At 34.5% G+C, this 24,952-nt stretch overlaps 2 protein-coding genes across 7 annotated transcripts; both read left to right on the top strand.

Annotated features, from left to right (window-relative positions):
* Positions 1-156: 156 nt before the first annotated feature.
* LOC128223700 (rab-like protein 6) lies at positions 157-24,765 on the top strand. Of its 6 annotated transcripts, XM_052933021.1 has the most exons (16): positions 157-178; positions 3,107-3,133; positions 5,924-6,103; positions 6,546-6,652; positions 11,747-11,869; positions 12,701-12,798; positions 14,170-14,310; positions 14,996-15,101; positions 16,210-16,313; positions 16,761-16,879; positions 18,524-18,799; positions 19,241-19,385; positions 19,742-20,465; positions 20,777-20,831; positions 21,505-21,587; positions 21,846-24,765. In XM_052933021.1, the coding sequence occupies exons 3-16, from the start codon at positions 5,977-5,979 to the stop codon at positions 22,050-22,052; spliced, it is 2,415 nt and encodes an 804-aa protein (XP_052788981.1). In that variant the 5' UTR covers positions 157-178; positions 3,107-3,133; positions 5,924-5,976; the 3' UTR covers positions 22,053-24,765. The 6 variants fall into 6 exon arrangements, with proteins under 6 accessions (XP_052788981.1, XP_052788978.1, XP_052788980.1 ...); XM_052933018.1 differs by lacking the exon at positions 157-178 and having other exon boundaries at positions 3,089-3,133; XM_052933020.1 differs by lacking the exon at positions 157-178 and having other exon boundaries at positions 3,095-3,144.
* On the top strand, positions 7,929-10,238 carry LOC128223702 (SCAN domain-containing protein 3-like). Its single transcript, XM_052933026.1, has 2 exons — positions 7,929-8,929; positions 9,185-10,238. Exon 1 carries the CDS (start codon positions 8,272-8,274, stop codon positions 8,791-8,793), a length of 522 nt encoding a protein of 173 aa, XP_052788986.1. The 5' UTR covers positions 7,929-8,271; the 3' UTR covers positions 8,794-8,929; positions 9,185-10,238.
* Positions 24,766-24,952: the final 187 nt, after the last annotated feature.

The raw sequence follows: 24,952 nt of genomic DNA, 5'->3' as shown, positions 1-24,952 counted from the left end.
TTATATTTACTTTATATAAGTTTAATGCACAAAGTAATTAACGAACCAATTAATAACAGTATACAATTTTAAATTAATAGTAAGCTTACTGTACTATAAGTACCAAATTATCGGACTATTTTTTACAACTTGGAGGTGTTGGTTGGTCATTTCCTGGTTCAACATCATGACATCTGTCGTCGATGCTATTGTCTATCTCAGATTATTATACGACCTCTTATTGGGCATCACAATTATTAATATACTGTAAAGTAATGTAAAGTAGCTCGACTACCGTAAATTGGTCGTTTTAGGTGATACAATATGGCGGCGACCATGCAAAAAAGTTGATTGGAGGCTCTGGATGCGATTCGAACACATGAAATTGAAACGACAACTCGTTTTTTGTCATGGTCTTCGCCTAAAGGATTTGGAAATCTTGGTAATGGTGTTAATATTGCTCTAACTTCGAGTTTATAGACGAAAGTCAACAAAGGAGAAACACATTTTTGGTGTCTATCTTCATAATCTTGAAAACAAATTATGAAAAATTTATAGTTGAAGCATAAAAAAGTGGTCTTATTTGTCATATTATCTATCATTCATGATCAACGCAGTTCCTCTTGTCTATCGTAAAATATTATTCTTGAAATGTTAAACTTTAGCTGTTTATCCAGATTTTTTCTTATTATCTATCGTAAAATATGTTGTTGTTTTTTAAATTTATGATAGACAATAAGAATTATTTATATTTTTCACCAATCTTGACATTACTGATGAATGTCGAATCCAGTGCTTTATTGTAGTGTCAAATTTTGCAAAAAATATAAATTGACAATAAATGCCATTGTAACCACAACACAATTGTAAACGGACTTTATTTCAATCAAACGATAAGCGTCAGTTCCTGTCAAATGACACAGGCAATGTATTATTTGTATATATTGTAAATAACCTTATGCTTTATATGTGTCCATAACGTTTGTGTGTTTGTTTGTTTTTTTGTTGTTATTTTTCAATGTCCATACTTTGTATTGTATTGTATATATTTGTGTATGTGTATATAAACTATACTTCTCTTCACATTTGGAGGATAAACAGAATAAACTAAACTAAACTAAACTATCATAAAATATATTTATTAAAATTTATGATAGACAGTAAGAAAAATATTTCATGATAGATAATAATGAAAATAATTCCTGATAGACAGTAAGAAAAAAATTCATGATAGACGATAAGAAATATTTAATTTAAACATATGTATTAAAATTGATGATAGACAGAAAAATATTTCATGATAGACAATAATAAAAATAATTCATGATAGACCGTAAGAAATATTTTTCATGATAGACAATAAGAAATATATAAAAAAAAATTCTTATTGTCTATCATAAAATATGATAATATTTATGATAGACAGTTAGAAAAATATTTCATGATAGGCAATAATAAAAACAATTCTTGATAGACAGTAAGAAATATTTTTCATGATAGACAATAAGAAATATATATTTCATGATAGACAATAAGAATATTTTTTCTTATTTATCATTTACATAAAAAATATTGTCTATCATAAAACATGGTTTTCTTAATTGTCTTTCCTAAACATATATATTTTATTTATTTTCTAATATAAAATGAATCTTTCATACTGGGATTAATCGTATCAATAAAAAAAATAGAAATGAACATTACTGTTCATTTAACTTTAACCATTGTTTATCTGCCATCATATGGCTTCAAGATAAGTTTAATGAATTTTATTATAATAATAAGGTAATAAGTGATACTGGTTATGAAAGTTCATCTTAAAAGCAGGGGAGAGTTCAGGAATAGACGTTAGAGAGGGCATACCTAAGGGGCGTACTCTGCTCCCCAAGAAAGGGCATACCTAAGGGGCGTACTCCGCTCCCCAAGAAAGGGCATACCTAAGGGGCGTACTCCGCTCCCCAAGAGAGGACATACCTAAGGGGCGTACCCCTCCCCCAAAGGGTCCGCTAGACGTAAGCAATTTGTGAAGACATCAGAAAGACATACAAGTGAACATAACACATCGGTGGCCTTCAAGTAGTGGTGATATTGACTTCATGGCATATCTTGCACATGTTCAAGGATTGCGTTCTGCTACAAGACTGGAGAAAATAACTTTTTTCTCAGTTTTATGGCATGTATGCTTTTCTTGTTTTCAACAAATATCACACGGATGATGGATACATTTTCACCAGTATTGGAAATTGTTGGAAGACGTGGAAACTGTTGTTTATATACGGATGAAGAAACATCAAGAGGACATAATTAAAGGAGGTTGCGCTGTTTGAATTTGTTGTTTTTATGAGTTCACATCGCCTGCACATGATGGCATTTGAAAGGTGTAGTTTATTAATTTCCACTCCTTTGAGATAGAATGCAAACTTTGAAGACTTTAGTGATGGGGCATGTGCCGGGTGTGCCATCCCCCCTCCCACGGAAGCGTTTGTGTTAACTGTTGGTCATTGCAATTGCTCATTGATCTGTGATAGACTGCAGACTGTGAGCAGAAGTTATTGATTGGCAATTGAAGCCAATTCTATTTCTTTCTCACTTACACTTGTTTGATCAATGTACTTTTCTTTATATTATCAAAGAACATATTTGATGCAAAAATTAAAATATATCAGTTGATTTTGTTAATATGTACCTTCAAATGTCCATAAAAGAAATGGTATATGATAGGGTTATTTTTGTATGACATACATAAATATCAATTAAAATATTTCTTTGATAGAGACTAACAAGTTCGTATTAAAAGGTACCTATTATTGAGATGCGGACAACAGTTTCATAAACGTGATACTTTTAAGCCTAAAATCTGTTTGCTCAATAGCCTATTTCGTCAAGCTAAATAATCTGTGATAGACAACAGTTTCAACGTATTTATAAACGTTGCATTAAAATAGTTCATGATAGACTCCTAAAAACGTATGGAATATACTATTATATAGTAATATTGCCATTCCTTTTATAACATAAAAGTAAAAAAAAATATCACGACAAAGATGAACGACATTAATAATTCTGATGGCCTCAAGCAGGTCCGATCATAATTTAGGATAGACAACTGGGCCGACCGACATCTGTCAGTTTTGCAAATCTATAGATTTGAGAGGTTTTGACACTGTTCGTCTTATTCAGTTTACTGACTTAATATATTTTCCAAACACATTAACAAAACATTATTATTACGCCTGGTATATTATCCATCCTTTGCTTAATAACTTTGTTAGACCAATAACTGTAGCCTTATAATTTCACATTGAAACTGAGTTGCCTGTCTTTTGCCAGGATTTCAGCAGACAAACAACTTTGTGTCACTGTTTGTAGAAGTTTGGAAAATGGTTGCAAACAAAATTTCAATATTGAAACAACTTAACAGTTACATGGTTGAAACAACTTCAATGTTATAACTTTGAAATACTGTCAATTTTTTAAAGTTGAATTTTAAAGTAATTCGAAGTTACGCTGTTACTGTCATTATTTCAAATTTGTTTCAATATTGAAATCACAATTTTTTCAGCGTTTGAATTGCAATACTGTTAATTTTACTTGAACATGTCCGTTAAAGTTTGATTGTTTACAATTTGTGTAATTGTATAATAACTTTTCTATATAAAACTCAGTGCTCCAGCTAGCCTGTTTTTCAATGGCACAGCACCCATGCCCCTTTTCTTACCGCCCTGCCCCCTTTTAGAGTAGTGCCCTTTCCACAAATGCTCTATTAGCGCCAATTATCCCATTTTTACTATTGAAATCATTGTGAAAGATCGGCAGCCGCTGTCATAATTGAGACAAATTACGTAGTACTTATGATAATAGTATTTCCGCTAGGTGTCACCATGCTGCCCCATTGCCGACTGCTTAAAATATGCCATACTGCCCTTTCATCTTCCCATATGCCTTGTATTAGTCATATGACAGCTAATTGTTTATTTGTGTAGTGAGCAGATGACCTGTGTAATAATAACATGTCATCTCTTAATCCGATATTTAGGAAGAGCCAAATAGGGAACATCGGCAGGAGGCGGAGCTATTGAATGCCAGCCAATCAGAATATACATTGAGAACTCGTTCATTCAATGATGAAAGTTCGTAAAAAGTGATAGAAAATGTGAGGGGATGCTGAAAAATGTTGTCAAACCCAATTAAATATTTTAAGATATTTGTATTGTACAGACGAGACTCGCCATTTTAAACATTTATTGTTTTGAAGCAGACGGTCACTGCCGATTTGTAAACACAGGAAAAGTGGCGCTAACACAATCAAATACATCACTTTTTCAGTAAATGTTTTGAAAGTTTATTTGTAAAGTATTCATGATGAAAATTTCTTTGTAAACCGCCATTTTGTCAGAACGAATTTATTTTAAGAACAAGTTATTTCATCGATTTTATATGTTTTATAAGTGATTTTTTAAGCTAGGGCAGTGATTTTTATTGTCATTTTATTCTAAAACATCAGCATATTAAACATTATTTTACCAAAGACAATTAAATAACAGCCAGGCTGAATGTAACATTTGTACCCAATCCTGAACGTATCAAATTAAGATTCGTCCCCTACATATTTGTTTTTTGTGTATTTATTTATTTGATTGCTTCAAATGTTTAACCGTCTTTGTTTTTTTCCTCATTTTACATGATGTTTAGGAGAAATAATTATGTGACATTGCACTAAAGAAGACTCCAGACAAGTACATTTATACTATACCGCAGAGAAAAAAACAAATTTTAATTTTGATATTAAAACACTCCTTTCTAAATTTTGAGAGAAAAAAACCCATTTTGTTCAAGTTTAAAAATCATGGAAAATGATTTAAATTGAGTATGAAAACAAAACAAATTCTAGGGTGAGACCCTCCTCCCCCATCCCCCAAAAAAAACAACCTTGTGACCGAGGTGGACCCCTCCCACAACCACCCCCAATCGCCCCTACACGTCTCATGTAGCTTGCCCTTTTCAAAACTCCACCCTGCCCTTTTTAAATCCTGGCTGGAGCACTGAAACTATATGCCAATAATTGAGCATTGGAAATTGTTTTCATATGAGGTGATCCAAGCAATTCACTAAACTCCTTTTGCAAGTCTCTTTTACAAAGTTCTGAACTTTGACTTCAATCACTTTCATAAGGTTTAAAGTGGCACTCTTATTCAAAATCAATACAAACACATGCAAAACAAATATAAATTTTGAGTGATACACCCTCAAATACTAACTAAATAATGCACTTATGGAAAATATTAATAACTATTAAAAATATTTTAACCGTGTATTTAATAGCTGAAAACACAAAAATATTTAATGATTGGTGAATGCTAAAAGATTTACTGCGATCTACTATGGTCTCATAAGGTAGCAATACTGTGTTTTCTGCACATTTCTTTCAAATTAAACTCGGCATCCTTCATAAGATCTATTGTTTTCGACATTTGTTCATCCTTTTTGGTGTATTAAAACAATTGCATAAAATGTGTTAAATCTTATTTTTGAGTATTAAATAGTGCATCTTTAAGTATAAATTTGAATTTTATACTTCGTGATCAGAGCCCCATACAGTTGTTTACATTGAAACTTCAATGTCTTTTAAATGTTGAAATCTCAACATCTATTCACCTTTCAAATCTGACAATTGTTGTCATTGTTTACTGTTGTTCGGATAAGTCAATTACCGTAGGTTCCAATATTTTGAAACTGTTCTATTGACATTCATATTGAAACTATTGAATAATATCCTTCTTACAAGTGCAATTAATATTCAATGCTTGTTTAAGTGATTTATAGCGGTGCAGTACCAAAAAGCTTCACTCAAATTAAACTGATTTTTTTTAATGACATTTATGCAGCTTAAATTGTATGTAAAATACTATGTACATGACAATTTCTGTTTTGTTATTCACCACAGATTGTAAAAAACAGAGCTGGTGATATGTGACTTTTCCAAGACTCCTCACCAAAATGCCAATTTTCCAAAAGCTATTCGGCAATGCCGATGAGAAGGGGAGACCTGCTGTCACCCCTCCGGGCCTGCAGACAATGGGTGCTCCTCTGCAGAGAAAGTTTGCCAAAGGAGTCCAGTATAACAGTATGACAAATATTTATGTCCTTAATTGTGACAAGTTTTAGTTAGATGACATGATTGATTTTAATTATTAAGAATGGGCGGAATACTAACCCTCATTGGTTTGCACATTGTCAATGCAAAATCTGACGCAGGTAGTGTGTATCAGATAAGTGGCAGAAGGCTGACCTTCAAACATCCGGGAAAGTTTATGTTCTTAAAGATTAAGCCTAGTACATAATGATTGCCTATCTGCATTTCGATTGGCTGAAAATAATGGTTGTATTTTGGCACCATTTTAAAATGTCAGCCATTACTTATTAATTAGTCTTATAATTTGAATAGTCATCCATTGAACTTCAAATTGTTCTGATTGCCTATATTAATACTAAGTCTGCATATCCTCAAGATGAATGCTTGCTAATATTTGTTTTGCCTGACAAATTGTGTTTGTTTTTGATTTCAGTGAAAATTATTATTCGTGGGGACAGGAATGTAGGGAAAACAACACTGTACCAAAGACTGCAAGGGCTGAAGTTTGCTGAGGAATATATACCTACAGATGAAATACAAGTGAGTAATTATATGAAACACAGTAGGCAACGTGAAAAACTTAATTTCATGCTATATTAGGCCAATGGTCCATAATAAATTGTACATTAAGCAAATTGAAGATAATACATTTTAACAAATTTCTGACAAAATGCACACATAAAATGAAGGATATGCAGGGTTTCCGCCAGGCATAAAATTTTATGGCTTGTCAGGCCCAACGTGCCTTCCGCTGGCAAGGCTAATTACCGACACACGTTAATTATGCCGACATGCTTTAATCCGCGCAAGCCTTATCAAAACAATCGTCAGTTTTGACAATACACAGTTTTGCTGCAATTGCAACAGTTGACTAACAGCCAGAAGGCGTGTTGGGACTATTACAGCATTTGTATCAGCCATTCAGGATCGACGACAGCATGAAGTGTCAGTGAGGATCGACGGTGCAATTAACCAAACTCCTCCTATTCTTTATCAAAATGGGAATATGTGAAAAACACCACTGTCGTAATTGCGACCTTCATCCCTATAATCACCTATGATTGCAAAGTAAACAATAAGTATTAATTGATTTGGGTAACATAAATTATTTTGTTTATTGATCCCCAGTCCATTTGTTAATTGTCCTTTTGTTTACCAATTATTAAATTGTAGCTGAGAAGCATGGTCGAAGAAAAGATAATACCTATCAAAACATGTCATGTCATCTTGATTTTTTACTATGTTTATATAAAAAAAAAAAATCATTCTGTATAAGAATTCCAACATGTTGAAACGTAAACCTTCCACAGCTTCTATTGAATCATTCTTCAAGCGCTCACATACTGAGGTTAGTGAGCCTAGCTCAGCTACTCCAGCTCCTGAACCGCCAATCTGTGTTTCAACACTGTCGAAACAGCATACTTCTGGGTTCGATCCCAAGTGGAAGGAGACGTTTTCTTGGTTGCAGGAAATCGCAGATGGTGAGAACTACACATTGCATAAAATGACGTTGATACAGTTTTAAGCATTTTGAAAATAAAATTGTAAGTAAAATCACTGTTTGGTTGCGCTGTACCGAATTACAATTAAGCGCAATCTATGTCCATAACAATTGACCATCTTGACTTGATCCATCGCATTATGCAATTAAGTTTTTCTGATTAAATATATATTGCATAGACGTGAATGAAACTTATCCGTTTCATTTAATTATGATAACTAATTATCATTGATAAGCTGTTAAGTTTTATTATGACAGGCCAGGAACTTAACTACGTTCTCGTCGTCGTAATAAGTCGAGCAATTGCCATGTTTTATAATCAGTATATTAACTGCATTATAAAAGTCCGCAGAACGAATCAATCCAAATATAAGAAATCTTTTGTAAATGATTGAAAATAATCTGTGTTTTATTCATAACAGGTAGGGGCATACTCTGTTCCCTATGTATCCGGCATCAACGCCGTCCCAAGAAGTGTCCGGCAGGCCGAGCGACTTGGAATGAAGTCCCTTGTACCACCATTCCCCGACAAGCCTGCAAGACTCACCAGAACAGCGTCTCGCACAAGGAAGCTGTCATATTTGAGTCCACGGCAGCGACGACAGCCGGCAGTATTGAGGGAGGATTCGTACAGGAGAGAGATGCCAACTGTGACTCCATGCGGAAGGCAATGATGCTACTTTACTGGCTGGTGAAGGAAGAGATTCCGCACCATACGAAGTCCGAGTCACTCGTGGACACCATCAAGGGGATGGGGATGGACGTGCTGAACATGCTGACGCTCGGAGGCAATGCCAACTACATGAGCAATAACTTCGTGCACAAGACGGTGGTCCTGTTTGGAAACGTCATCTTCAGAGACATTGTGGCAGAGATCCAGCAGTCGCCATTCTACTCGGTGATGATCGATGAGACGAAAGACATTGCCACTCACAGCCAGCTGACCATCTATGTGCGATATCTTCATATGGGCTCCAGTAAGACAGTGTTTTGCTCACTAGTGAAAGTTAACAACGGGAAGTCCGACACCATCCGGGCTCCTATCATCCAGTTCTTGCGTGATGCTCAACTGCAGCTGAACAAGATGTGCGCGTTTTGCAGCGATGGTGTGGCAGCCATGCTGGTGAAGAAGAATGGCGTTGCTGCACAACTCCAAACCATGGTACCCACATCCTGGTGAACCACTGCGTCGTCCACCTTCTGGCGTTAGCCAGCTCACAGGCCGCTGAAAATGTGCCATACTTCCATAAGTGCCACAGCTTTTCCGGTTTTATCACGCTAGTGGTGTTAGAACAGCTTCTCTTTTAGAGATTCAGGTAAATATGCACAAAATAAATTACATGAAATATTTTCAAAGAAAGCTAAAAAACACACACAAACGTGCAACCCTAACTCTAACCCTATGTGCAGCCATGTGAACAAATAAGTGCCTGTAATCTGTTCTGAGCAAATGTACATTTCTTCAATATGATTTTTGATGCATACACTGGAATCTTTTAAAACTAGGTATTAGATCCCCAAAGCATTCTGTTTTGTCCTAATGTTTTATTCTTTTCTGACTGTCCTGGAAGAGCCTAAGGTGAACGTCACTGAAGCAAAGATGTTTGATGGTTGTCCCACAACAAGGCCGTGAAGGTGATCAGACACTGTCTGCCGTACCTGCTTACCAGTCTGGAGCATGAGGCAAGAGAGCGATGCGACATAGTGGCACAGGGGCTGGCTATTTTCATGCAGCAATACCGATTCGTGGCAGCTCTGATGATGATGTCAGAATTTGCCCGTACTGGTGAACCTGTCCTTTGCGCTGCAGATATGTTACATCAGAGCAATGAACAATGAAAACATCCTTATTTATTAAAATGAGAATTTATTCAATATTTATTTTACCTTATTGATACAAAAAAGCTCTGTATAAACATGTGTTTTTCAAATAAATGAAGTAAAAATGCATTGATAGTTGAACACCTGTAGTATATATTCACAGTGTCATGGATGCACGTCTTTTGCTTCACATTTCAGACAAAGGATTCGGTCTACACCACAGTCGAAACTCTTGTGATGGGTGCCATCAACACGGTCCGGTCAATGAAAGAGCTGAACTACAGGGAGCTTCCCAATACCATAGGGCAACTGTCAGACCAGCCGTTTCGCTTCAAGAAACCCAGCACAAACGACGTCTCAGATTTCAAGAATAACGTCTTTGACGTTAAAGTTTATCGACGCCGTTGTCACCAATCAGAAGAGCAGATTCCCTCACATCCCCGTGATTAACTCTGATTTGCAGATGCTGGTGGAGCAGTTTACCGCAGTACTACCAGATGCCACCAAGTACAGGGTCCTCAGAACACCATCGCTCTACCCTGAAACGAGTAAAGACGGCGCAGCAAAACTGTCTGCAAAATGAGGCACTGAACGCAGTTTTACGCGTTTCCATGGAGGGTCCTAGTGTGGCAGACTTCTCCAAGACGGAGGCAGAGAAGATTGTGTGCGAGTGGGCGAGAGAGAAACGCCGGCTCCTTGTTTGATTGTAAAATAACTGTGTTAAGATATCTGTGTAAACAAGGGTTATGCTATGTCGTTGTATGCAATTGGGTCATGTTCCCGTCTTAAGTTTTATGAAGTTATATTTTGTGTTGCTTATTATTAAACTTTGATTATATTATTGTTCTTTTAATTTATTTAGAAAAAAGATAAATAAATCTGAAAATACACATTACATTCCCATAAAGTCATTATTTAGCTGACCCGGCTTTAAAATTATTAGCTGTTGCAGCTTTAAATACACCCACGAGCAGTTGCTTGGCTCTTTTGTGTTCGAGCATGCAGACAGCGTGTTTTACACATTTTCCTGTGACGTCAACGGTGTGAATATAAATAATAACCGCACTAAACGAAACATTAGTCGATCAATATCGTCGATATTGTATTGTCGGAATACTTGAGAAATACCAATAATAAATGAAGAGAAACAATTAAACCTTTTCGCAAATATTTTTAATGTAAATCTGACTTGAGTTGGTAATTTTAAACCATAGGAACATAACTATTAACTTGTTTAAAATGCAGGAAATTGCACCATTTTGATTACGAAAATAAAAAAACATCAATGTCGGGAGGGGACAACCCCCCCGAACCCTCCCAACATGCCTTATGAATTTCCTGGCGGAAACCTTGGATATGAAACATAATAACATGTAGACAAACATGCAAACATGTATATGCATTTATTTAAATAGATTGATGCTACCATATGGACATGAAATAGATTGTACAGGCTTTTTACTGTGTATGATATTACAAATGAATTTACTAATATTTGTAAGTTATTTATGACTTTTAATTAGTAATTTTGGAATTATTATATGTAGATAAAAACATATGCATATGTCTAAATAGATCATACTTATACAAAGTATATTATATAGTTATTCAGATTCAAATTTCCATGGTAAAATCTTCTTGAATCTTTATCATTTTGCTTGTTTTACATTAAATAATACATAAAAATCTTTAAAAACACCAGTTAATATTGAAACAATAAGTACATACCAGTAGTCTCTTAACCGTAGTCATACAAAATTTGCCAACCCATTTCTATTGACAATTTGTGACTTGAACATCGGTCATCTAAATTTAGCTAAATTTAATTCTTTATTAAAAAGTCAATTTTTAGGTAATATTCAACATCTAGTGGTTTTAAATGCTTATTGTGGTCACATGTAGTGGTCAGGAGCTATTTATTGTATTATGCCAATCCTACTTAAAGCAGTGGGAAAGTTTTAATAACATATAGAAACTGAGTGATATTGCCCACTTCTTTTGTGCTCCAGCCAAAACCAAACTAGACTTTTGAAATATAAATACATTGTTTAACATTAATAGGATTTATCCTCATTGTACATTGCTGTTGGCAGACAATAAATATTGATGCAGTTTAAATTTGGGTAGTTAAGCCTTAATAAAGGTAATGATTAATAGCATTTGAAATAGCAAAGTGGCCACTTTTAAGACATCTTAGCAGTGGCGTACAGTATCTCTTCATAACCAACAGCTTTGCCTGACCAAAATATTGTTGCAGGAAACTGTTGACCTAGCATTGCAAAAGTTTTAAAGTTGGTTTGAACATTTCACAGGTTGCCAGTATCCAGTGGAATTACAAAGCCACGGATGACGTTGTGAAAGTTGAAGTTTGGGACGTGGTAGACAAAGGCCGTGGAAAAAAGAAGAAAGAAGGCTTGAAATTGTCCACTGATGAGGTAAGAATTTCATTGTTACCACTTGTTGCTGCACTTTTACACTGCATAGTTTTAATTCAGATTCAAATAATTGAAATCTGAATGTGAACTATAAAAAAAATGGATTGTCTTTGAAGCTTTTCTGGTGCACAATCTAGCTTAAAATGGTGTCTGTCAACAAGCCTTCAAAGTATTTCATTAATTTGTTAGAAAATTTGCATGTTCTTCTAATTTTAAAGGTTACACAATAGGACTGTTAATATTTTGTCCGGTAAGTACAGTGATTAGCACACTCGCTTCTCACCAAGGCAACCTGGGTTTGATTCCCGGACTGGGTGCATTTGAGTTTGGTTTGTGGTCACCAAGCCGGACAAGTGGGTTTCTCCACAATAGTTATAAAATATATAATGTTTAAACTAATATTTTAACAAAAAACTTAGCTTATACATACATGCCATATTTCTGAGGGGCTTCGCAGGGGATTTTGATATTACACCAGGGCATTTTTATACAGCGAAATTTTGCGCAATATCTACATTAATTTTTTATGATATAAGAATAAAAACAGAAACACACTCTAATTACAATAAGTTTTGGACTTTGTCATCATGGTCCTTCATGGATTTTCACACTCATAATATTATGGATGCTTTCCACCATCAATCTTGAGCTAGTTTTTGAAAAAACAAAACAAAAACAAAAACACTTTTTTTTTAATTCCATGGGATATGGATCCCCTGACGGGGGACCAGGGGATGGGTCAGAATTCCAGGGGATTTTCCCCCCGCCAGTGGATATGGCCTGTATGCCTATAAAATTACACATAACCCTAGCATCTGATTTCTCCTGTAGGATGATAGTGACAATGAACCATGCCTGGATGCCAACTTTGTGGATGTTTACAAGGGTACCAATGGTGTCATATTGATGTATGATATCACCAAACAATGGTGGGTACTTGTAGTGAGTCAAATGCTTTATACAACAACACTTATGCTTGGTGATGTGACACACTATATAAATCGCAGTTACTAAGCATATAAAGTAAAAGAAGGCAGAGGATTTTTATTGGTTTTAACTTAATATTTTTTTAATCTTTTTAAATGTGTTGATTAAGTTTTAGTGTTTGAAAGTTATGTAAAGATTTTTGTGGTTTGTTTGGTAAAGATTTTACTTGATTGGTTTATATTTAGCTCCTCCTTTGTTTTTCAAAGGGTAAAAATTGAGTTGTCTTGGTGTGGCATAAGCGCCTGCGCTGTGGTTCAGAAACTTAAACCTTGGCTACACCTCAAGAATTGTTGAGAAACTTGGTACAAATATTGCCAGAGACACTACACACATGCATAACATGGCCTATAACACTGGCTTTAATACATGTTTTGTTATGTCTCTTTTTCAACTGGTATTATACAAAAGCCAAGCCTAAATATGCCTTTCACGGTGGTATTGTTTGCTGCATAAGTACTGTCCAAACTTGCTATGTCGACATCGGATATGTCGCCTTTTTTCTGGTCCCGAATTTATTTCTTCTTATTCTATATAAAATAAATCTGCTTGAGTCGATTTTTCTATCTCGATTTTTTTGGTATGTCGACCTATTTCAGTCCCTGTGGTCGAATTTCACACATTTTGCTTGTTCCATATGTCGAAAATGTAGATCAAGTTGTAGGTGCGAAAATATTCATGATGGTTTGCATGTCGCTAAATTACCGTGCGTGTCAAAATAACAAACTGTCATAATTGAAAGTTTATTGGTATCTGTGAATAATTAAAGTTTTTTTTTTTTATCAAAGAGACATTTATTGCTCAAGCTATTCATTGAAGTGCAACAGGGCACTGATGACATCATCAGAAAATTTGACAGCATTGAAATTTATGTGATGAAGAAATTTCTCTACACTGCATGTAGAAAACAAACAGGCACAACGACTTTGTGAAGTTGTTGTCATATGGGCTATACTGTTTTCTTACACTGTACACGTGTATGTAATTGCGGTTTAATATCTGTTTTGTGCAATCCATAAATGTGAATTAATTAAATGTGACACAAATAAAAAAAAAAATCACTTTATTTTTCAATAAAGCGTTTACTATTTTCACGACGGTAACAAGACCATTCAATTGAAGAAGTAGGATGTCGGACATAATTCAAATTCAAATGTGTTGGGATTGATGATATTTTTTTGTAATTCCTTTGTGTTGAATGTTCGTTATTCACTTTTTTCCCCTAGGTCCTGACAAAGGTGACATAATGAGTTTCGACTGTATCTACATAATTATATAATGGCACTTGCATTCTAACCATTTTCCACTGTTTCCAGGACATATGACTATGTTGAGAAAGAGGTGTTGAAAGTTCCAACAAGCATCCCGATCTTAATTCTCGGTAACCATAGGGACATGGGCCATCATCGCACAGTACTAGAAGACAAGGCCAGATACTTCATAGAGGGACTTGATAGGTTGGTGATGATACAGTCATAAATTTTATAAATCAACCATCTTACCCATAGAGACATGGGCCATCATTGTACAGTACTAGAAGACAAGGCCAGGTACTTCATACTTGACTTGATAGGTTGGTGTTTGATGTAGTCAGAAGTTTTGTAAATCTTCCATCTTACCCATAGAGACATGGGTTGGTGTTTGATGTAGTCAGAAGTTTTGTAAATCAACCATCTTACCCATAGAGACATGGGCCATCATTGTACAGTACTAGAAGACAACGCCAGGTACTTCATACTTGACTTGATAGGTTGGTGTTTGATGTAGTCAGAAGTTTTGTAAATCTTCCATCTTACCCATAGAGACATGGGCCATCATTGTACAGTACTAGAAGACAAGGCCAGGTACTTCATACTTGACTTGATAGGTTGGTGTTTGATGTAGTCAGAAGTTTTGTAAATCTACCATCTTACCCATAGAGACATGGGCCATCATCCCTTAGTTAGTACTAGAATACAAGGCCAGGTACTTGGTAGAGTAGCTTGATACGTTGGTGTTTCATACAGTCAGAAGTTGTTGGAAACCTCCCATCTTACATGGGCCAAGCATCACACATAATATAAGGCCCAGTAAGCTGTAAAGGGACTTGGTAGGTTGGTATTTAAACTTGTTTCTTTTGTTAATATTTCTCTCTATTCTCAGGCCTGAGACTGCAGGTGAGATCCGGTATGCGGAGTCTTCCATGAGAAATGGCTTTGGATTGAAGTACATACACAAGTTCTTCAATCTGCCATTCCTTCAACTGCAGGTTAGAATATATAAGACTGTAGACATAAATATTTTCTGGGTTCAGTCCCTGACCGCGTCATACAAAAAGACCAAGTGGTTTGTTTTATTGAACTAGGGGAGAACACCCTGATCTTCTTCTATCTCACTGTTTCTTCAACTCTGCTGATATCAAGATATGACCGGAAATTACGGTCAAGTCTAACTCATTTCAATTATGGCCTTGAAATACTAAAAAAAATAAAAAATTTGCACTTATGTAATTAATTACTTTAAGTGTGTAGTTGGAAGCATGGGTGAAGTTCAGACATGTTGAAAGCTAATTATTAAATCAGTCATTCTTCAATAACCTGTGTTATTGATTTAGAACGTTTCCCCAAACATTTCTTTCGAAGTCCAGTTAGTTTAAAAGCTTTTAACACCAAACAAACTCAGTTGCAGGCCTCCCTTTGTATGTCTTCAATAATATGATAACTTCTTCAAACATAAGAGTTCATTGGATCCCAACATCTGCACTATGATTTGTAGAAGATATTGAAATGTATACCATTGGGTCTATCTATGGGGTTGTATAAAAATTCATAAGACATATTGCATCACACTATGCAGCATATATGCTGTATGCTGTAAATGTAAAATGTCTTTAATATCCATTGTTCATGAAAATCAGAATTTAAGAAATATATTTGTTAAGTGCATAAACTTTAGTGTATACTAACTTCTTTAGTTTGATTGTAAGAAAGGCTGATATGTTACAGAATCACTCTCGAGTCTGTTTTCTGGGTAAAAACCAGTACTGGTGTCCATTTAGAGAGGCCATGTGAAAGTCCTCCTCATTGGAATCAAACCCACAGCACTGAGTGGTGGATGCCTATACCACTCTTACTCAGGTGGGGATCATACCCACAACATATTGGTTTAGAGGCCTACCCCTTCACCCTAGACCACTCTCTCACCCTGGTGATGATCAAACCAAATGTTCTTGGGTTAGAGGCACACAATTTTACTATACAGTGATAGTCATCCTGGATGGAGATCATATCCACAACATGTTGAGTGAGAGGTCGAATACCTTTGCTACTATGCCACTCTCACACCCTAAATTACATAGACTTTGACTTGTATTACAGAGAGAGACATTGCTTAGTCAACTGAAGACGAACAATGAAGACATGCTCTCCACCATAGAAGAACTGAACATACATGAAGAGTCAGAGGAACAAAACTATGATGTGTGAGCTTGCAGGTTTTCTTAACCTTGGTGTTGTTGTTGGCGTCATCAGCTGTTGTTATGGTGTACAAAAACATTAATTGATATTGAATATTTCACCAAAAAAACTATCAATATATTTGCATGAAAATTTGCACATTTGAAACAAGGCTCATAGCTCTTGTTCAATATTTGTTTAGTTATGCCCCTTTTGGATGAATAAAATCAGACAAGTTCTCGCATCTGCATGCAGTATTCTTGTTTGTACTTTTAGTATATTTCATAACTCAAACTGGATTCCGATTCTAGTAGAACTGTTAATCCTATTCTGTTACCCTATATGTAATTCTAGCGCTTTTATTTACCAGTGACAGCTTCTTTTCTTAATAAATTTATTTCTCGCACACACCTTATTAATTTAAGAAATGTTTTCCTTGTGGTGATTTTTGTTTTCGCTGTATTTGTCTGCAGGTTTATAGAGACGTTGTCCAAGAAACGTAGAGAGGGTCAGGAAGCACAAGGGATCCAGGGAATTATTGCTGCTCCTAAACCTCACCCCATACCCACCAAACCCAGCTCACTTCCCAATGGTTAGTCATTCTGATTGTATTCCTTCTTAATTCAGATTGTATTCCTTCTTAATAAATCTAAATGTCTAAAAACGCCAATAAAAGGTCTTGCTTCAATATTTTTAAACTACTGGTAGTATAAATCAGTGTAGAGAAAAAGGTAAAACAGATTTTTAGCTTGACTATTCGAAGAATAAAAAGAGCTACACTACTCAACCAAGCGTCGGCGTCAGCGTCGCCATCAGCGACACAGCTTGGTTAAGGTTTTGCATGCAAGTACCTTTAAGTCAATATCTCAGTAAATACATCATGTATTGCATTTAAACTTTAGAAATGTATTTCCAACTATCTGACCTACTAAATTAATGAAGTTAGATAACACTTATTTGAATTTAATGCAAATAATAGGCCTTTATTATTCGACTTAGAAATTCTGGTTAAGGTTTTGCGTGCAAGCACACGGAGGTTAATATCTCAGCAACTACCTGAGGTATTGCATTGAGACTTTATACAATGGTACTCAACCATCCAACCTACTGAATTAAGCAAGTAAGATAATTCTAGTTTGCATTTATTATTCGACTTAGAAATTCTGGTTAAGGTTTTGCGTGCAAGCACACATAGGTTAATATCTCAGCAACTACTTGAGGTATATCATTGAGACTTGATATAATGGTACTCAACCATCCAACCTACTTAATTAACCAAGTGAGATAACTCTAGTTTGCATTTAATGCAAAATTATTGCCCTTTATTATTCGACTTAGAAATTCTGGTTAAGGTTTTGCATGTTACCATATTTAAGTCAATATCTCAGCAAATATATCATGTTTTGCATTGAAACTTTAGATATGTATTCCTAACTATCTAACCTACTCAATTAACGAAGTAAGATAAACATATATTTGAATATGATGCAAATTTTGGGCGTTTATTATTTGACTAATTTATGGTTAAGGTTTTGCATGTACGCACACATAGGTTAATATCCCAGCAACTACTTGATGTATTGCATTGAGACTTTATACAATGGTACTCAACCATCCAATCTACTTAAATAACCAAGTAGGATTACTCTAGTCTGCATTTAATTAAAATAATGGCTCCTTTTTTATTCGACAAAGAAATTCTGGTTAAGGTTTTGCATGTAACCACTTTTAAGTCAATACTTCAGCGAATACATGATGTATTGCATTGAAACTTTACACACAGGCTGCCAACCATTTAACCTTATTTACATGTAACCACGTAAGATAACTCTATCTTTCATATTATATAATTCTTGCCCCTTTATTATGCGACTTAGAAATTCTGGTTAAAGTCTTGCATGTTAGCACACATATGATAATATCTCAGCAACTACTTGATGTATTGCATTGAGACTTTATACAATGGTATTCAACCACCCAACCTAATTGAATAACCAAGTTAGATAACTGTATTTTGCAAATAATGGCCCTTTATTATTAGACTTAGAAATTCTGGTTAGAATTTTGCATGTAACCACATTTATGTTAATATCTCAGCACATCATGTATTGCATTGAAATCTTATCTAACAGTGATCCATGCATGCTTCGCCAAATCTTTGCAATCCTTACACTGAAAAGCGGTGGAATAGTCGAGCGCGCTGTCTCTGTGACATCTCTTGTTTATTTATTTGCAGTGCCACGCTCAGTTTCTGCCCCAGTCAGTGTTTCCTCAGTCATCAGTCCAGATGTCAAACAAACATTAGCCACACCCACGTCTACATTGACTTCACCCTCTTCTGTTGTCAACTCACCTATCACAGAAGCCAAAGAACCAATGGACACTCCCACCAGTCAAACCAAGGGGACATCTCAAACTACTCCAAAGAAACCTGCCGAGCAGAAGACAGGGTTTTTCTCAAAGTTGTTTAGCAAGAAAAATACACCACAGACACCTGAAACTCCAGTGATAGGTGCATATTTTTTACTGTGTATTTTAGTGTAATAGATATGAACATACCAGTCTACATAAAGGTAGAAAAAACTATCAAAGCATAATGTAGTTAATCAATTGACGTGAAGCCCAAACCATCAAAGTATATAAATATTCCTAACTGTTAGACCGATGGAGAGATTACCTAGTTATGTTATGTTTTTCTATAATTAAACAAATGCATGTGGACTTTATTCAATATATTGTTTTGTTTAACAAAGTAGATAATTATAATGGGCGGTCTTAATCAGATTTAGTGTCATTTCGACTGAAACTATATGGAAAATCACTGTAAGAGGCAAAAATGTACCCAAATTTAGATTAATGGTATAATCATTTTACCACAAGAATGGTACAATATAAAGAAGGCTGGTGTAGATGAAACATAGTTTGATACTTAGTTACTCAAAATTATTACCAGAATCTGAGGTGAGTGCAGATCCAGAAGTGCCGGTAAGCAGTGTGGATGACTTTGTACCTGACACAGGTGTTCTTGACGACAGCTTCCTTAACGATACTAAGGAGGTCAAGGACGTTGCCAATGCAAATGATAACCAGTCTGACAGGTATTGTAAATGTTCATATAAAATACTGTCTATTTGCTTCTATTTTTCTGATAGATAAATAAGATTAATTTCTTGATTATGTAAGTTACATCATATTAATAAAATTATTGTACTTAAGTTGTAAGAAGAACACTTTTTGATGTACGTTATGTATTTCGTGAGTTTTTTTAAGCAATAAATTATTGAAACTGTCAACAGACTTTGTTGGTTATATAACTGGTAGTGAATTAAACTCGGGTAAGTTTTTCTTAAGAAGAGTAACTTTATGTAGGCTTCAATTTTTGCTTTCAACTATGTGAAATAATTATTGAAAAAAGAATGTAGTGAAAAAGTGTTATTATTTAAAAAATTTACAGTGATGACGAGGATGCAGGAAACCCAATGGTTACCGGTTTCCAAGACGATCTAGATTCTGAAGATGAGGTTGACTTGACAGCACAACCTTCAAAAGCTCCAAAAATAGCTCCTGACCTTGACATTTCCAGTGAAGAAGAAGTCAATACCCATTCAAGACCACAAGTTGTGAAATATGATGAAGACTACCTTTCCTCAGACAATGAGGCTAATCCAATGGGTAGTGGTGATCATGAAATCAAAGCTGCTAAAGTTTCTGTTGTGAAAAACAGTGTTAGTGTGATGCTTTCTTCTGACAGTGAGGATAACGATGAAGTCAATGCAAATAATTCTAGTGATAACAATGATTTTAACAGGTTAAAAGTTAATACTCCACCTAGAAAAGGATCTAATTCTTCAGGTGGTAATAGTGATTCAGAAAAACAAGCAAGCAGAAAAAGTTCTAGTTTAAGTTTGAAAAACTCCACAAAAGTATCTGCAGGTTCTGAAATGAGAAAACTTTCATCTGATTCCAGCAAGTCTGAAAATAAACTGACCAATGGAAATAAGGGTAACAATGTATTGACCAATGAAAAACAGCGTAAAATTGAATCGACCAATCATGAGTCAGACACCGAGTCAGGTGATGAGGGTGGCCATGTGGCTGTTCTTAAAGACACTGATATCAACCCAGACGACTTTGGTGGTGCTGATGTCTTCAATGATTGGCTGGATAAACAGCAGACGGTGGGTAAATGTAAAGATTGAAACAAATAGTGAGGAACTACTTTCACTTTTTAAGAGAACTTCTTTCTATTAACATTTATAAATATAGCACTTAAAGTTGAAACCAGAATTGATCATTCAAATAAATCAGGTTCTGTCATGTGTATTTTCAGAAATGTGTTCATATTGTTCACCAATATAATTCAATCAACACAGTTCTGTGTTTTTGCAGGTTTATGTACGTTTTGTAAATACATATTAAAATACAACATTTGCCTCGCCTTTGAGATATAATAAGAACTGTTTAAATTTGAAACGTTTTATCACTTCAGGAGGCTCAAGCTAAAGAAGAAAATAAGGACCTCAAAGAGTCCCAAAAGAGTAAAAGTAAGGCTTAAAATATTCTTGGTTCCCCTCTTAAGCCAAGGTACATTAAGTGTGGGTTGGTCAATCAATATTATGAATTAATATCCAGAATCAAAAAAGGTTTTACACGTGTCAGCTGTATTTGTCCATATTTTATGACAAAGAGAAAACTACTACTTAAATAACTTAGTCATGGAGTTTAAAAGCAAGACTTGATATAAGCATGGGGTTTCAAAAGGTTTTGAACAGGGCTGCAGAAGAGGGACATGGTGCTATAGTTAAAAAGGGCTTTGAAGAACTTGACCATTATGAATTAGGCAGAAGGTGCTAGGGATTGTGTTTAAATGAAGTAATAATAGGTTTCAATTGCCATATATGTAAAGTTTGTATAAATTCATATGCAGTTTAAAAGTTTTGATAACAAAAAAAGTTGTTAACAGTCTAAGCAATTAGTTATATATATGTAAAGGCAGATTGGTGCACTTGCTGTGCTGTGTGGTGGGAGACCTTATCCACTCATGCAGATGTGGGATTTCCTTCAACAATATTCAAAGCAGGGTTTTGTGTAGAATTTATCAATTTTCCTGCCTGCAAAAAGTCATGAGAAGATAGTAAAAAGAATAATAATGTATGTTGATGTACCGGTATTCAGATAATGACAATCTATGGTTATTTAAGAGTCTGTAATTTACAGAAAAGAGCCACCAGGCAGTTGATCTCAGTGATGATGGTGCTGAAAAGGAGGTGAAGAAAAAGAAAAAAAAGAAAAAAGACAAGGTATAACAGGCAATCAGTGCTATTTTGATATGCTTTTTTGAAAATTATGTCTAATCCTAATTTCAAACATTGTTCAAAGTTTTATTTTATTACCCAGTCACTTGTTTAAATTTGTTATATATAAATATGAATGCCTCCACTATAAAACCAGAGTAATAACTTCAAATCAGAGTTGTTACTCTGGTTTTATATAAAAATATTTAGTGACTTTATTTTATAATGGGGGAAGTCATTTATGCCAATTAATTTTATTTAAAGGATGAAGAAGGGCCTGAAAAGAAGTCTCGTAAGAAGGAGAGAACAAAAAGCGAGAAGAGCAGCAAAGAAAAAGACAAAAGAGAGAAAACTGGGGATGGTGAAAAGAAGAAGAAAAAGAAGAAAAAAGCTGAGGAAGTTGGAATGGATGATTTGGAGAAGTTTCTTGAGGATGAGAATAGTGGGGAAACAAACTATGAGACGTTATAGAGAAAGTACTTAGTAAAGTTTTGAATGTGACAAGGGTGTAGCATTAATGTGACTCATGTAAAACTTATATTCTTAGCATTACATGAATGTTGAAAAATGGAAGATGCAATGACACATTGGTATTAGTATAACATTGAAATCTAAAGAAAAGTTGAATATTTAAAGTGTTGTGATATTTTATGCAAATTTGGAATGCCCTTTACATAGAAAAACTAGGTAACATGTTACCATTTATATGATTGCAATTAATATGAAGGTAACCTGTTGCTACATATTGGATTAAGGTTAGTGAAAGAAATCAAGAATATCTTTTAGTGACTAAAAGTACCAGTGTGTTCAATTTATATGAATAATGTCAAAACTTGTCGTCTTTGTAAATGTATTGTTTACAAAAGTTCAATGCTACAACATAGTTTTACATATTTGATCAATCAGGTGTGTTTATTCTTGTCAGCTCATGATTGTAAAGTGTGTTATTACTTACCTTTAATTAATAATAATTTGATTTATTTTGTTGCAGAAAGTTGTTGAAACATCACAAATAACCTACTTACAACTCTTTTTCATCTTTTAAACAAACCCAACAAACATAAACTTTGCTTACTAACTGTTTGAATGTTCCAAGATGTGTGTATTGACTATTCTTACCTGCTATTTACTCTTCACTTGCAATGTATAGTGTATAAATGTCTTTTTGTGAGATTGTAATTTATTTTGTACAGATGTTAGTATATTTTTTTTAAGGTTTTAGTTCAATAGTTACAGAAGGGTGTTGCCCCTGTTCTTTTTATAGCACCCTTCTGTCATCATGGATACAAGTATATCCACTTCCTGCCTTTAATGCATCAAACATTTCTTTTTCTTAAGGTATGTCTTTAAATATATACATACTTGACAATTTTGCAATTTAAACCTTATATTACAATTTAGCAAAATTCAAAACATTTGCTGCGAAATTCATATTGTTAAACTTTTTCACAGCCTGATGCAATGTGTCTGTTTCTCCCTTAGCACCTTGTCTTTTTTCTACAGCACCCTGTCTCTTTTCTGCAGCACCCTGTCCTTTTTCTGCAGCACCCTGTCCCTTTTCTGCAACACCCTGTACCTTTTCTGCACCATGTACTTTTTAAATTTTGGTTAAAACATTGTTTTTAATTATTTTTTAATTATTTTGATTTTTTGTTTTTAACATGGGCACAACTGTCATTTCTTTTACTCTATCATTACTACCATAGGAATTAAGTTATCGTTAATTGGTAACATGTTGGACTGTAATACAATCGTACAATACTAGTACATCAGCAAAGTATTAAAAGTTTTATGAAGTTTTGTTTCAAATAACTTGAAACTCACTTCTCATAGAAAGGCCACAATTAGTGAATAGTTATCTGACCTTACCAGACTAATTAAAACAAAACCTGCTACCAGGAAGTTTTTAAAGCTGCACAATCACAAACATACCGTTTTGAAATCTCGTTGTATCAGCCATTTTTTGCGTAAATGTGTGGAAACCAGTGATATAAGACATCTGACAAAAGATCATGTCACAGTTTTTCATATGTAAGTTCCAAAATAGATGTTTTATGGGTAGTAGCATTACTAATGCTTGAAGATTTTTTTTTAGCCATTTTTATAAACAATTGAGATTTACTCTATTGTGAGTTATCTTACATGACTGAATTGAAGGCATTGATGTCAAAATAAACTGATACTGAGACTTTTTTAAAAAAAAAGAGGCCAAAACTGTCAATCTGTAAGAGTGCAGCTTTAAGTCTATCCAGTGGTCAAATGTTTTTTTCTTTTCATTTTTTCACAGTTTGGGTAAGCCCAGACAAAGTAATTTCTTATTTTGGTTTATTATGTATTCATCTTTAATATTTAACATTTAGAAATGCATGTGCATTTGAGTACGTTGGGTATGTGCAATTTTCTGAAACTGATCATGAACAGATAATGGCATTAAGGATGGATTATCGCTTTTGCTCTCCACCATGGTATTACGTATAAAGTTGTATATCATGTCAAGAACAATGCGACAAGGCTTAGGTTGTGGTCATGTTCTTGGCCACATTGTAAAAAAAATGATACACTTGCTAAAAATGATACAGTTGTAGATAAACTCGAAAACACCTACTAGTACCTTTCGATATTACTTTTTTTGTTTCTAAAGCATTTTGGTGCCATGCATATTTTTTCAAAGGGTCTCATATTTTGGTTTAATTGTAACAATAACTATAAAATTATATTTTTAATATTTTTGTGACTTGCAATTATAAAAAAGATATACCGGTATAAGTTGTTCATCATTGATAAGATTCCACATGGTAACACCCTAAGGAAAAGCTAATACCAATACATATGATTACAGGCTGGTAGATTTTTTTCATATTCCTGTAGATTATTTAGAGTTGGGCTCGAATGTTTTACATATTTAGCATATTTTTTTTGTACCGAAATATGAGATAGTGCTTCTTACACTGACCCATAAAAGCTGAATTAAAAATAGTGCAGCATGGATAATGGCTTCAAAACACATGTTTGTCAAGGATTTTTGTGAAGCAAGTATACACTTCAACAATATAATATGCTTAAACATAAAGGCTTGTTTCGCAAAGGTTAAACGTGTAAGTTATAACTTGCACAAGACTGTACATGTATCACCCCACATATTGAGTTTGTATCTTTTTCAGGTTAATAAAGTTGTGTCCATGGCTATATTGTTAAGATTTTATGTTGTTAAAAAGATATTTCAATGTTCAAATGTGCCGAATATAAATAAATGTTAAAAAGCTTTCATATTTCTATAGCATTTACATTCACATAAGTTTATTAGTTCCATATTACAAAGTATGTCCTAACATTGGGGGCTGCTGAATTAAAATATTACAAAATATAACGTC

The sequence above is a fragment of the Mya arenaria genome, chromosome 17, assembly GCF_026914265.1.
Source record: "Mya arenaria isolate MELC-2E11 chromosome 17, ASM2691426v1".
In the NCBI taxonomy this organism is placed as follows: Eukaryota; Metazoa; Mollusca; class Bivalvia; order Myida; family Myidae; genus Mya; species Mya arenaria.
The sequence above is the reverse complement of the archived record's forward strand: the minus strand, read 5'-3'. Positions and strand labels throughout refer to the sequence as shown.

What these genes read in the sequence shown, in the direction of transcription:
- LOC128223700 (XM_052933021.1), top strand. Translation starts at nt 5,977, where the DNA reads ATGCCAATTTTCCAAAAGCTATTCGGCAATGCCGATGAGAAGGGGAGA. An exon ending in CAAAGGAGTCCAGTATAACA is followed by an intron (nt 6,104 to 6,545) that starts GTATGACAAATA and finishes TTTTGATTTCAG; the next exon opens with TGAAAATTATTATTCGTGGG. An exon ending in TTCATAGAGGGACTTGATAG is followed by an intron (nt 14,311 to 14,995) that starts GTTGGTGATGAT and finishes CTCTATTCTCAG; the next exon opens with GCCTGAGACTGCAGGTGAGA.
- LOC128223702 (XM_052933026.1), top strand. Translation starts at nt 8,272, where the DNA reads ATGCGGAAGGCAATGATGCTACTTTACTGGCTGGTGAAGGAAGAGATT.